At 34.3% G+C, this 15,499-nt stretch overlaps 1 protein-coding gene across 1 annotated transcript; it reads right to left on the bottom strand.

The window, feature by feature from the left end:
• Window positions 1–1,718: 1,718 nt before the first annotated feature.
• On the bottom strand, window positions 1,719–14,209 carry LOC110997305 (cholesterol 7-desaturase nvd). The gene is made up of 9 exons (XM_022265402.2): window positions 14,178–14,209; window positions 9,343–9,574; window positions 8,979–9,168; window positions 8,569–8,754; window positions 7,206–7,378; window positions 5,898–6,003; window positions 5,363–5,487; window positions 3,894–4,064; window positions 1,719–2,679 (listed from the first exon to the last, which is right to left on the bottom strand). The coding sequence occupies exons 2-9, from the start codon at window positions 9,565–9,567 to the stop codon at window positions 2,515–2,517; spliced, it is 1,341 nt and encodes a 446-aa protein (XP_022121094.2). The 5' UTR covers window positions 9,568–9,574; window positions 14,178–14,209; the 3' UTR covers window positions 1,719–2,514.
• Window positions 14,210–15,499: the final 1,290 nt, after the last annotated feature.

Here is a 15,499-nt window from a genome sequence, read left to right as displayed (position 1 = left end):
AAATGTAATTGGGTAATTTACGTGTTGCACTACGGAAGCAACAAACAATAAAAAGTGTCTGCTACTTTGTCTGTATAATATTGTTATTCAGTTTAGATGCGTCTTAGCGCGGGCTTATGAATGTCAAAAACATTTACAAAATTCACGAAAAAACTAGGCCATACTAACTAGAGACCTGCGCACGCTAACAAAGTTATTCCCTCTATGGATAGCGCCTACTACTGAATGCTGTCTCTGACACTATCGACATAAGTACTTGACTATGTTCGCAGAGTGAATTCACAGTAGCGATATATATAGGTATATATATATTAGACTGATACAAAATATTTTTTTTGAATACCTCCTATAAAATGAGCTTGATATTTTGAAATTTGAGCTGGCACATGGGGGGTCCTCCCTTTCCCATTTAAAATGCATTGAAAAAGAAATAATTTTCTTTAAATCGAAAAAGCTTTCTTTTTCGCTAAATGCATAAGAAAAAAGTTACAGGGCTTTAAAAACGAAAATTAAAAAAAATATTTACTAATCAGCTTAAAAAAAGGAACGTTCTTTTATTTAATAGAAAAATTGAAACGCACTTTTTTTACTTTTTATAATACCTTGGCTTTGGTATGGGATGCTACTTGTGGGGACTTTTGTGCTATTTTTTTGATGGAATCAAGGGCGGATCGAGTCATGTCATTGTCATGACTCCCATGACCCCTCCTGGATCCGCCGTTGGATGGAATAGTTCTTTAATATTTTGTATCAAAAACAAGACCACTATATTTCCTTATTAAGTAAAGAATCTAATATTCATTTATTGCACCTTTTTAGTCGTCAAAATAAAATTAAAATTATGACGTGTTTTTGAAATGACTTGTATGTATATTCAAATGTAGCGCGAGCAAGTTCGGAGGCGGTTTTTGTTGATATTTTCATATATATGTTAAAAGAAGTACTGTTTGACGTTGCGTGTCATCTGACTTTAATAGTTTAAAATTCATATTTTAATCTCATGCTTATAACTATAAAATATGTAAAAAGCTAATATAACTAAACAGCGCTATTTAACTTGTTCTGTTAATTAATAATAATAAAAGCCCTTTCTTCGCTGACCTTTTTAACTCACATGGTATTCTTATAAAGTGGTAGTATTCTAAAATTTAATTCACTTAGCAAAATAATAAATTTACTAGCGACCACTTTGGTCAGCTTGTCTGTGGCCATAGGCCTCCCCTATGTCGATTGTTGTCAATTGTTTCCACGCCTCTCTATCCTTGGCAGACCTTCTCCATCCTTTTCCAGGTCGTCTTCTCATCTTTTTATTTGACCTCCTCGTTTTCTTTTCCCGTTCCTCGGGTACAACTTTGTTACATCCTTAAGGATAAGGACGTACATTGATATTTTAAAGCAATCTTTTTACTGTAAACTAATACCAAATTAAAACCCAATATAACCTTTCTCTGTAAATTTCATTAGCGACAGCAATATCTGCCTTTGTTGCCAAAGCCGATAAAAAATTGATATGTTTTAGGCAAGTCGGTGTTATGTTCTTATTATATACAGTATACCAAACACTAAATAGCTGTTGATCCACCGAATTTTAATAAATAAATTTGTGAATGAAAATTCCCAAAGAAATATTATACGCGGTTTTCTAAGGCAAATAAAAAACAAATTTTTCATAGAAATTTAATTCACTAAATAAGTATTATTTACAAAATTTTCCTAATTACGAAATAAATTAAAAAAAAATTTTTATCGGACCAATACGGAGTAAATTGTTAATCCGTTTTGATTCAGTAAAATTGTTTTAATACTTAAAATACACAAATATAATAAATTTAAATACTCTTAAAAATTACGTCCTCTCATGAATTCACCAAACGACATTTCCTAGTACCTACCCGATTCAAATGATGTTCGAAAATTCAATGTATTGTTTATGGTTAACCATAGAGAGGAGTGGGGTCTTTGATTTTAATTATTTACAAATTGTCTATGCTTGTAAACGAAAATCATTTTCGAGGAAAATATGTACCGGTTTTAGTGACCGTAGCGTCTGCGTATAATACGCGTCTAATCCGCATATAATCTGTATCGATAATTTTACGCCAAAATTAATTTGACAATCGTATGTCAAATGTAATAAATTATACGATTATATGGAAAACATTACATAAAGAGAGCTCATCGTTTGGCGTCTGCACGAACCAGCGTTACAGAGTTGCATACCATGTCGTATTAGCACATAATAAAATAAATACATAAGCAAATAAAATTAACAATAAATATTGTCGCTCAAAAGTCTAGAGCATAGATAAAAGACTGGAGTCTCATACAATTCCATATGATTACATTTTTAACCGTCCTAGTACCTATGGTCATAGCACAGTCGTATCATGGGTCTAATACGTTCGTAGCACGGTTCGAGAATGGTTCTAGCATGCCTCTAGCAAAGTTACTACTTCCATATTCGTATGCACAAGCTCCTATCGTATATAATAAGCAAATGTTTCCGTCGCAAATCTACCAGTCCAATGGATTTTGCATAGCGTCACGCATACTGACACTCTTCTCGGAGTAGAACTGCGAGAACCAATCGCGGAAAGCGCGAATCGACTTGTCAGCTTTGACGTAGGGTGGGGAACTCACGTGCGTCTTGTTGTTCCATATGATAACGTCACGCTCGAACTGGAACGAATGGGATTAGTGAATGACTGAATGAAAATGTTTAATTCTTTTGGAGTGAAACTTCTTTAGAATCGTTGTGATTTCCAACCGGATACAACGAAAAAAGCGACAGTAAAAAGAGACAGAAACATAAATTCATAAGATTTAACGTGGGAGAAAATAAGATAGGACTTAGGAGGCATTATACAGCGTCTTTTTACTGCCGCATTTTCATTTTTTCGAATTTCAAAGTTTCGTTGTTTTAGTTTTTGCCAAATTAAAGATTTATATTAAACTTAGAAATTAAAATTTATGATTAAAATATACTGTTTTTAAAGAAAAGTTTAATACATTTAGATACTGAAAAATGTTTAATTTACATATGATTAATTATAAAAACATGTTTTTGAAGGTTTCACTTTTACCACGTGTGAATTTCACATATACATATTTTTAAGCGTATTCTTTTAGTGAGCAGTGTTGGCCTAATGGCTACAGTTTGCGACTCTCATCTCTTAGGTAGGTTTGAACCCTGGCTGTGCACCAATAGACTTTTATTAGTACTTAGTCTTACACTTAACACTCGCTCGTCTGGTGAAGAAAACCATAAGGTAACCGGCATGCCTTGACACCAAAAAGTCGACGGCGTGTGTCAGACTATCAGATATATTTGAAGTTATACTTCTTTTGGCGCGATAGGAAAAATCAGAGAATTTTTTTACGATGCGGGCGCACACCGCACCGCTCCGTCACAAAAAACCGACGCCCTGAAGTTAAAACCACTTTGACTTAGTCAACATTTTAGTTCTTTTCTAATATTTAAAATAAACTTTATTTAACTAGATTATGGTCGTTTTTCCTACAAACAGCGAAATATATTTTTTTTATCTTCTTACGCCAAAGAAGTATAGCTTCTAACGCGTGTACATAAGTAATTTTTTTGGTATTCTATTGATGTTATAGTAGTGAGCTCCTGCTCACTTATGAGAATTGCTCCTAGCTTTTGGGACAGGTAATGCGATTGAACCCTGGTGTCCAAGTAATACTTGTTATATAAAGTTAAATATCTTGTAAAACACCAAATTTACTGATTTGTGTTGAACACAGAGGCCTGATTTATTACTATATAACAAAAAACCTGTAATAAATCTAAGAATATAACGACTTGACCAAGGAATTAGATAACTAAAATTAAGTCGTTTTTGTGAAAGCACAAATAAAAGTAATTTGGTTACCTGATAAGCTTCCGCGAGTACTAAGATCGCTCCAAAGATCGCATTATATCTGGGAGAGTAGATCCGATGAACGACTTTCTGTAACATCGGTCCTACGGGAGTGACCGATTGAATGACGTATGCCTTGCCGAATATGCAGTTGAAATGTAGGCGGACGTGTGCTGGTCCGATCTAAAAAATTTTCTTTATGAAACATGGGTTTGTTGGAACACCGGATTTGTTGTATATCAATTCCGAATAGGATTTTCTTGACGATTGACGATAAAAGAAAAAATCCAATACAAATTGTTTATGGGTTTTGTAATTGTCAATCATTTACAGTCTTACTAATAAAGATTTATGCACATCGTATGTGTGTTATAAGAAAAATGTTAATAATAATTCCTGGATAGGCAAGTGTATACGGCTGTTATAATAAGTGTTTTGTTTGTACAATGCTTAACAATGCAAAGGCCTAGTTTAACGGGTGCATAACACAAAAACTAAAACTTGGAAGTCAATACAGACAAAGATTGGAGAGTTCCAAACTTGGAGAGCAAGCAAAGTTTAAATCCGAGTTCACGGTTCACGATCGAGTATTTTTATTAGTAAGACTGTTAATATTCTTCCCTCCAATAAAAGAACATATTGAAAAAATGTTTTTAAATCGACAGGTATATGAATATATATATGAATATAATATTTGGATAATGGCGTATTTTGGATTTAAAATGTAGAGTGAAGGATTGACTGTAAAATACGCTTTTTTTTAACAAATAACAATAACTTGTTGTAAGTGAAGTTATTTGTTTTGTATTTATTGAATTACTTTCCTTAAATCATTAATTATGTTCAGCTAATAAACACGAAATTTATTGTTAAGCGGTACGACGTTCGCCGGGTCAGCAAGTTTAAATGAATTCGTAGTTTTGAGTAAATAAAATACAATTTTGACAACCGATACTTGTAAAACCGAAAAAACGAAAATAAGGTTTAACAAAAAAAGAAAAAGTTTTCAATTTTCTGAAAACTATTTCTCGTAAGCAGTTGATAACATTTTCATATTCATTCATTCATTTCATTCAGTTTAAAAATTATTAATGGCGCAAATTCTACTGGCGTACTACCTGACTCAATTATTTTCTGATTTCAACTGAAAATGGATAAAAATTCTACACTTACTAACAAACTATACATTAACACAGGATTTTATTTGAATGAAAAACCAACCAAACACACATATTATAGTCCGTAAATCAGAACTACCTTAAATCAGAATCGCAGAAATATAATCTACGGCGGAGCGAGTCTTTGCAGCAGCTTGCCTCCTGAGATACGGGAAATAGCGAAGCAGAATATAAAATACGCCTACGAAGATTTTTGGAAGATGGACTCAAATACAATTCCACGATTGGGTGATGTTACTTTTGCTTTTACTTTTTTCTCATGTATGTATTAATAAGAATAATGTTCTTTAAACCAGCTCTTACCTGCTTAACACGAAGATCGAAGGGGAACGCGTTGCATTTTAAAATCATATAGTTCTGGTCTATGCTCATTTGTGCGATGTGGGACTCATCTGTTTTCGTCCAGTCAGTTTTCCATATATGTTTACCTGGTAAAAAAGAATTTCATTAATTTAGACCATAAGAAATCAGAGTTGGGACAGTTTAATAAATTGTCTGCACCAAGACATCATTTGAGCCTTACTTATGACTAATAAGAAATTTAAGATAAGGGAAAAGGAAAGACACAGACTTCTTGGGTACATTTTTCAGCTGAGACAATCAAACGACTTAATCTTTAATTAATTAATTTAATTAAACAAAGTTAATAATAGCGATAGGGGACAGAATCGTGCAGTCTCAGGGATTAGATTGAAAAACCAGACTTCCGTGCTTAAAAATATTTTTGATTTTCATAGAAGCATTCGCAATGATCCTGAATCCCACTCTTAATCTGGGGAAGGCTCGTATGACTATTAAGAACTCGTGAAGCGATTCATGGAAATATAACATGACCTACCAATAATATTGTTTAAAAATGGCAGGTGCTTTCCAATATTCGTCATAAAAGATAATTGGTGGATGCAATTGAGATGGGCGGCGTCTGCTGCGTTCTCTGGTATATCCTGAGAAATTAAATCAATGATTTATAATTAATCTTGTATTGCTATCTCTTCTTCGATATATTTTATATATTGACTTGTTATGCACACTCGGCATAGCCACCTTCACGTACATACTCTCAATTTTAAACCACATCAACAAATTAGGTATAATTGAATAAATTTTATTGCTATTTCGCTTTAGTGAATTTTTGTAGATAAATATGATGTATGATATCTTTGGCTATATTTTTTGTGTAATTCTTTTTACGAATATTTAAGGTTACTAAACTACTGTCTAAAACACAAGAAGATAATGATGGATTCAAATATTTACCAAATGTTATACGCAAATCAATGTTTTCAGCAAACAACTAGAAAAATCCTGTGTTGCCAGCATGCAATGGAAAGAAGCAATTTAAAGTTGAGGAAAATAATCAAAACACTGTTGCCATTCGTAAAAAAAACTTACAGATGGGCAAGTCATATTGCTAGAGCGGGATAAATGATGAATACTGGAAATAACAAAATGGACAGGACCTACTGGAAATATTACATTATAGAATTTTGGTCAAGACAAAGGGAACTGAAAAAAAGAAGGGTTTGACCCTAAAAAGGGTCTAACAATTACTACACCACTTTAGTAGAGAATATAAGTAAGATTTATTTTAATTTTTTTTTAAATAGTCGTGCCACTGCAACTAGAGTTTGGAGAAGAGCAGCTCTTTCCTTCCTTAGGGCGGTTACAGACTAGCGTATGTTTCTGCGCGTATACGGTCGTTTCTGCATACGGGCTTCAAACAATCGGAGGAACGTAAACTGGCACATTTCGGCGCGTTCGCTCGAATCGGTGGTCGTGACGATGAAACAGTGCCCTTTGCGTTACTTATTCGCCGTCGTCTGGCAAGACGAAACGGAGCATCTTTTTGGGTGTTATCGATGGTTGAATCAAGACATAGAACCAGTCACTTTAATACAGTCTACCCAGAACTGTGAAGTGATTCTAGTGGATCGCGTGGCAAAAGGTGCGCCTATACGTGCCTACATGCGCTTTCAAAGAGTTAGAGCATACACGCGCTAAAAAAGCGCTAGTCTTTAACCGCCCTTAACAGATACAAAACAAGAGATGAATTACGACTTATTATTTGAGTAATATAGTTTATAATTAGACTTTTTTTTTATTTGTCATTTGTCAGAACAAAAGCTTGATTTTCGTGGAAACTCACTCGTGTATGAGCGCTGATAAGGAACTCATTCCTGCCGCGATACCCCCATTGAGAAAGCTCCGGCAGAGGTGGGACGGTCCACAATGGCGATCTTCCTTCAGCATCATACCAGACCCATACAGCCCCGTCCATCTCCATACAATCCCATTTCTTTATTGATATTCCTTTCGGTACTAAAAAACAAAAAATGCAGACTTCTGAAGTGTTCTTAACGAGTCGATGAACGACGTAGGTTATAAATATGTATATTGTGACCCGTATTTTATCTCGAAGTTTCGAGAGCTTTACAACAAGAATTTCCTTTATTTAACGAAGAATTGTTTCTTCATAGAATTTTGTGTCGTAGTAAAGTGTTTACTGTGATATCTATTTATAACACAGTACCAATGTGCAAAGTAATTTGTGACATAGCTTTTTCCATAGGGGACTTACGATGAAACGAGCTATGGACAGTGGACACCTTTTAGAGGGTGGCATTCGAGGAGTGACTTCTCCCGGAGAATGAAATGTGATGTGAAGCGGATAGTGGAAGACGTCGGTTTACGGTGATGCAGATGAAGGCTGGAGTTTGCTGTTATATCTAAGAACTAGATTCGGGGATAGTTGTATGGAACCGTGCGAGGTTAGTATTAGCGTGGACTCAGTTTCCGCGCTTAAAATTTTACGAAAAGTAAATTTTGGGCCACTATTTATGTTAGGCTTATTGTCAAAGTTTTTGTTAAGTCGTCGATTTCGTGGACTTGAGATTAAGCTAAGCCAACACTCCGAGAGATTTGTGTGAGTTTTGTATAAATACCAAATATGACTTGACCCGAAAGTTTAGTCTGAGCAAAGTGTAAGAGCGCAGATCTCGGCATTAGACACCCATCTGGTCCGTTGCGCGTAGTTCTGGTAGTAAGGATAATAAAAAGTACGTGAGTACACTGATCCACTTTCCAGAATCAAACGAATAAATTAATACCTACATACAACCTAAATACAACATAAACTTACAGTAGTAGTGTATTTCAGAATAAATGCGTACAACAGCTGTCTATTTCGTGTTTGCATTATTTTTAACGACATCTTTAACATTAATATTTATATTTCAGTTAATTATCATAAAACTAAAAATTAAAATTGACCTAGACAGTGTTTCATAGAAGTAATTTAATTGTTAATACGAAAATATATAAACATAATATAATGTTTAATGTTTAAAGAACTTTTTTTCTCATTACAAAAAAAAATACATGAGAAACTTAATAATAATAATAATATATACGAGCGAGGTACACGTGTTAGCCGTTCATAAATAAGGGAGCTTCTATTGAAATAAATGAGAAGTAGATATTAGTAGTATATTAATTTGAAAGATACATACTATTCTGAACATCAGGTATGTAAGTACATGCCCCATTTTCACCAAACCTCCAATGGTGGAAGGGGCATTCTATACAGTTGCCCTTCACTGACCCATCGACACCCAAGTTTGCACCCAAATGTGGACAATATGCATCTACTATCCTGGCGACACCATCCTCACCTCGGTAAATGCAAAAGTTTTGACCTGAAACAACCATACCGTACACGCCTTCGTTAAGACCTCATCATTTAGCAAGGATTCGTGTTGTTGACACTGATATTGAGAGAAGATATTGGTCACCTCGACCATATTTTTGATGTGTTTCTTTATTTTTTCTCGTGTTTAGTTTCCCCAGCTTTTATTGGAAACTGGTATGACTTTTGACATTATATAAAAAAAATCGATGAGCACAAACGTAAGAGACATACCTAAAGCGTCAACGGGTATAACCTTTCCCACTGTCAAATCTCTACTTTCAGCCAGCGCAAACCATCCGTTGGGATATGGAGGTGGAACTCTTTCTCCCACCTGTCGATTCTTTTGGGACCTTGCTATGTGGAGGACTCGATCCCGGCCTTTTATATATGGAATGTGATCAAAACCTGTGTGCGTCAGCTCCTGGAAGATTTATAACAAGTCAAGGTTTTATATGTCGCAGCCAACTAGCTTAATTAGCCTTTCAATCAAGAGCCTAGCCTCTTAACTAAACAGTGCCGTTTAATTAGCGGCCTGAAATCTTCTGCCACGTCGTCAATATTAAACTGTTGTAATAACTATATGATAATATCTTACCCTTATTAGTAGTACAGGACTCCAATATGATTTATATAATCCATAGACTACAGCAAGCAGAATAATACAGAATAGTATAATATTCGAATGTTTATAGATTATGTCGAAAAGCGCAAATCCTAATCTGCAAGTCAGATTTATTAAAAATAAAATCACTTCCTCTGAGTTCCATTTATGAATTTGACATTGAGCGTTCTCCATTTGAATTTCATGTGTGTCTGCCATTTTGAATCTGTGGACAATAAAAAATATTATAAATATTTAAGTGTTTGCATTACCTATGATAGCAGTTATACAATTTTGTTTTTCTTGTTAAATTAAGCGAAATTTGATAACATTTTCCGATATAGAATGATATATTATATATTAATTCCTATTTTCTGCAAAACTTATGTTTAAGTACATGTATTGTCGTAAATATTAGATAGAAGATTTTATAAAATTATGAGTAGATTTCGGAATATGTATGATGTTGTAGACTTAATAAATAAATAAATAGTATATTTTACACTTTTTCCAATTAAAACCAGTAAATAATTTCAATTCTCGTGTATTTTAAAATTTGTATCATGTGAAACCATTATTTATACATATTTTTTTTTGTTTCCTGAATGATGACAGTGAATATACAAAGATAAAGTTGTTAATTTAAATCAGGATTATAATCTGTGTCTAATATTAAATAAATGTAGACGAAATTAAAACTGTTTCAAACTTAGAGTATGGAAATACTTTATGTAACTGGATATTAAAACAATAATGTTGACCTACTTATTACTTCCCCTATACATATAAATAATAATTGGATTTAACGCAAAATTTTTGAGACTTATTATAAATATTATTATTATTATCTGTAAATATGATGAATTTAAATTTTGGTTCTTATCGCAGAATACCCATTAGCATCTGTCAACGCTACTCTCATCCTTTGCTGGAGCAAGGGAAGTACCACCTCGTTTCAATCAGCACAACATTTTGGTACATATTATAGAAATTAAAGATTGTAGTTGTTCAATTGGTTGCCCTCAGATTTGTGTCTGTTCTTATTTATTTAGTTATTTATCCTTTATCGCCTTATACAAAAACTCACATAACAAAAATAAAAAACAGTTACAAAAGATAAAAGGCAAAGGGCGGCCTTATCGCTTACAAGCGATTTCTTCCTTAGTTAATCTTATAGTCAGGAAGGTGTTTAAACGTCTTAACATTACGTTAGTTTGGTGACGATATTTTTCACCACAGTACGAGCAAGTGTTAAATGTGAAAGCTGTTGCACAGCCAGGATTAGAAACTACGACCTCAAGGATAACAGTCGCACGCAAAAGGCTAGGGCAACACGGGTCCAAAAAACTAAGCAATCCCGTCAGATTCGTCTCGTATTCAAATCGGGGCTGGCTTATCGATGCTAAAAAATGCACTTAGGAGCACTAAGGTGTGGAAAAAAATGGTTGGAATGTTTATGTTCTGTTCTGATAATGTTTTTTAACGACAAACGGACAGCAATGTGACGCGATGATTGGTGATATGAACATGGAAACTCTCAATCCCAGAAGGCCTACCGACATTTTCAGAATTGGTACTACGTTCGCGAATATTTCAGTGGGCCATTCTTTTCACATGGTAGTGTTCAGCAAATGTCGCGTGTCAATGTTTACTTGAAATGTTAACCAATCCGAAGCAAACAAACGAACCAACGTTTAGTCAATTTACATGCCCTGGAGCTGGTTTAAATTTTTTTTATATAACAGGGGGCAAACGGGCAGGAGGTTCACCTGATGTTAAGTGATACCGCCGCCCATGGACACTCTCGATGCCAGAGGGCTCGCGAAATCGTTGCCGGCCTATAAATAATTTGTACGCTCTTTTCTTGAAGGACCCTAAGTCGAATTGGTTCGGAAATACTTCAGTGAGCAGCTGGTTCCACAAAGTGGTGGTGCGCGGCAAAAAGTGCCTTGCGCGCGCGCATTTGTGGAACGGCGGACGTCGAGGTGATAGGGGTGGAATTTCGTATTCTGCCTCTAAAAAATACTTGCGATTTTTCTTTATTAGTGCAATGGTTGTGTATATAAATAAGTAATCCCGAGTAAAACCGTAATATAAACAGTGTTTTAAAACGTGTAAATGCATCAACCGTTTCCCAGAATTACGCACATTTTTCCACGAAACAAAACTAAGCAGTAATTCTATATGCCGTCTTATATTACCCTGGCCTTGTAATGCAAGCATTTTTATATGGGACAATTTTATTGACATATTTGTCGTGTTCTAGAATTATTAATCGGAATTCTTGTCATTGTCTCTCTTCAGACGGCAGCTCATGTCTGGCTCAGGCCAGCAAGGAAACGTCTCGAACAATCTGTATCCACCGGTTTCTATATAGCGTCTCAAACTCAAAATATATAATTCACATTAGGGAGACTAATACATTTATGACCGTCAACTGAAACGATGTTAAATTGATTCTTAATTTACATTTTTAATCTTAGTTAGTAAAATTATTAAAATATTTAATTCATTAGTCTACGTTGATTTGAGACACCCGGTAATAAATGCCTAAGGATTAGGATCGTATAAATTCGTAAAATTTATAAAAATATTGATTTTATGGTTTAATTAAATTTTGATTATATTCAGTGATAATTCTCAAATTACGCTTGGTTTTTTGCTTGTCTCTCTTATGACAGCGTAAAGAAAGAAAGAAAAAGCTATAGTTTTGAGGCTCTATTTCATTGTTCATTGGTCCATTTGGTTGTTAAACAACCACGTGATAGCCTTCTTACCAACCACGATCACTTACTCCAAGTTCTCATCACCTCTGTGCATTGTGTAGCCGAAAAGAGATACAATTCGCTTTCAGTTGGGTCAGATTCATTGTATTGTAATAATTGTAGGTTATTGTAATTAGTATATCAACCTTGAATTGACAACTAAATATCATCAATCAGTACCCTTACTGAACCTTCAATGGCGATACTACGATTGCAAATATAACGCTGGATTCTAAGCAAACATAAGCGCTACTGATTGTAGAGAACTAGATGGAGCATACGAAAATTAGTTGATGTTAGCGATTCGTTCATTCGTTCATTCGTTTAGCTTAATACCATAGAGATAAAGATACGACAGGCTATGACACGCTCTTTGGAATCAACTTTATCAGCCATAGAAGAACATGGTCAAAATGTAAATGCGTGTAATGTATGTCTGGTCGTATAGTAAGAATCTACTAACAAAAACCTTGGCCATTTAAAAGCGATTGCCAGTTCTTCTCGCGCGTTCTACGCCTTGTTTTATGATAATTTCGAATGAGTGGAGGAAGAAAGGTTTTAAGTAAAACCAGGAAGTATTGGTGTATATTTCAGTAAGGTACTTTTTTTATTCAAGGTATGGGTTGAATAAAAAAGTACCTTACACACACACATATATATATATATTATATATCAATGTATACAAAATATAGCAAAAACTGTTTAAAAAGAGTATGGAGTTTCTTGCCCTCTTGTTTTGGAAGTACTGTTTGGAAAGGGCAACTAGAGTAATTTTTTATTTAACAAAACCAGATCTATCCTCAACGATGCCTTCCAGTCTAAACCAGTCAAGAAATTTTTTCGCCACTGTCATTTTCATACAAATTCACGTATAGACTTTCTATATGTACACTTACAACTCACAGACGCACAGTTACTCTCACACACATATACAATATATATATATCTAAATAAATTACCTTAAATTTCATTGGTGCAAAACGGGGGATCGAAGCTACGACCTCATGGATGAGGGTGACACGCTGAAGCCAATACCGCTACGTATATAACTACGTTTATAATGGATGATTTCAGATATTATGGGCGAAAGGAGATATAAGGATAATGCTTGGAGTTTTGTGAACCGAGTTTCGTACAAACATGTCGATATTAATTTTTATAATTATTTCACGAACTCAGTATTAAGCAGCGTCTGTTCTCAAAAGTACAATCTCGCATCTTTCCGTTCTTCGGACATGTATCTCGGCGTGGTGATCACTCCATAGAACGCTTTGTTGTCTAAGGGATGGAGGCACTAGACAGCACGAAAGGTTACCTACGCGTTGGACCAGATCAAGTCTGCCGTAGGTGGAACTTAATGAGTGCAGGATGATCTCTAATAGGCAACGATGGCGAAACGTCTCGCCTCTTCAGATATTAACAGAGGGATCGTGATAGGACTGTTTAGAGAACCGGATGGAAGGAACCGGGAAGAACGAAGAATATAAGTTGCTTTCGAGAGATATATAATTAATTAAGTTGCTTAAATTAGAAAGAACAGAAAAATGTAAATGTATAAAATTACAATTTCCAAATATTTAGAAAGAAAGAAATAAAAAAACTTTGTAGACACAATATACCGAAATATTTAGATAAAATAATGTGCACTGGCTGCCACACTAGGATTCCCTGTGTTGTGTGCCAGATATATAATTAATCCTTTTCTTGTTCGACCGTTTTTTATCATAATTTACAGTAAATTATAATCACAGTTAAATTCCATATACATATATGTACCATTCCAAGTACATATAATATGATAGTACATATGAACAGCCCACGTGCGTTGTGAGACATTTATTATTGGTTATAATAATATGTAATCATAATTCATTGCTTAGATATAAAAATATAATTGATTAGAACATAGTAACATATTAATGATTTCATTTTGTGAAACTACGGCCACTGAGAAGTTATAGTTTAACGACATTGGAATGTGTCGCCGTGTACTCAATATAGACACATTATGACCGAATTCCTTTTTCAAATTTCCCAAAAACCGTAGAATAAAGAAAAACTTACCCACAGACAAACACGATGCTACAGAGCAAATATTGTACGCGCACTGATGTTATTCAGTGTTGATCCCGACTTATATTTACATTTTAAATTCGAGAATTACCTATTAATGTATGGGGGCGAAATTTTATGTTCTTTTTTCAAATTTATAATAGATTTGGGCTTCCGATAAAAAATACGCCGGAAAACAATTTTTTGCTTGCGTTCATATTGTTACGTCTTTAATGGGCAATTTTATTATTGAGATATTTTTTCTGATTTCAATTAGTGTTATATTAAAAAATGTTTTCGTTATTTGAGACTGTATCGATATTAACGAACAGTGTTGGCCTAGTGGCTTCAGCATACGATTTTCATTCCTGAGGTCGTAGCTTCGATCCCCGGCTGTGCACCAATAGATTTTCTATGTGCGTATTTAACATTCGCTCAAACGGAAAACATTTCGAGGAAACCGGCTTGCCTTAGACCCAAAAAGAAGACGGCGTGTGTCAGGCAAAAACTATCATGAAACAATTACAGAAATCTGAGGCCCAGACCTCTACTGATTTTTTTTTTAATTTTAGTTAACTAGGCGTAAAATCCTGACACTGAACTTACTTATTTTGACTGCAATACTTCAGTAAAGACATTTTAAATGTCTATTATAATTAGTTGTATACAGTAACAAATTCAATTGAATGAATACCTATTTTATTATTTGCTTTATTTCTACTATTGCGAATTTCATCGAAATCGATTTATCAATATGTCTGATATCTTTAAGAGCCAGCCACGAGTAATATTGTTCCTGAGAAGTTAAGCTAGAAGAGTGTCAATTCGTCTCTTTCTAGAAAATGTTTTTTTTTAGCTTGGCGTCTCCCGCCGGACTGCTACGAAAATGTATATGCAACACACCTACGTGGTAGACAATTTCAATCTATGATCTATGCATTATGACAACTGACGTGTTTTAGCATTAACTGTCATAATAAATAATACGTTAATCTATCGATATTTATGATCGGAAAGTTGCGGTATTCTGGAACAATACTGGCCATTACAAGATGTAAAAAATAAAATTACTATTGTCTATTAGTTCGAATTCCTTTTTAAAATTTATGGAACCAGCTATATTTACGATGTTGAAACGTTTGTATTAAGTTTATTTAGGTTTTTACAGCAATGTTGTGGGCATGCTTCACTATAGTTAATACATTTCTATTCTTACAAGATTTATCTATTTGCTTTGGCTTCACATTGCGAAAAGGAGAATGTACTTTACATTATTAATAAACTGAAATTTTATAAAAGAAATTATGGTCTATCGATCCGATACTCTGCAAGAT

This window comes from Pieris rapae, chromosome 22 (assembly GCF_905147795.1).
Source record: "Pieris rapae chromosome 22, ilPieRapa1.1, whole genome shotgun sequence".
In the NCBI taxonomy this organism is placed as follows: Eukaryota; Metazoa; Arthropoda; class Insecta; order Lepidoptera; family Pieridae; genus Pieris; species Pieris rapae.
The sequence above is the reverse complement of the archived record's forward strand: the minus strand, read 5'-3'. Positions and strand labels throughout refer to the sequence as shown.

What these genes read in the sequence shown, in the direction of transcription:
- LOC110997305 (XM_022265402.2), bottom strand. Translation starts at nt 9,567, where the DNA reads ATGGCAGACACACATGAAATTCAAATGGAGAACGCTCAATGTCAAATT. An exon ending in TATACCCGTTGACGCTTTAG is followed by an intron (nt 8,755 to 8,978) that starts GTATGTCTCTTA and finishes TGGTTGTTTCAG; the next exon opens with GTCAAAACTTTTGCATTTAC. An exon ending in ATTTTTAAACAATATTATTG is followed by an intron (nt 5,488 to 5,897) that starts GTAGGTCATGTT and finishes CTTTTTTACCAG; the next exon opens with GTAAACATATATGGAAAACT.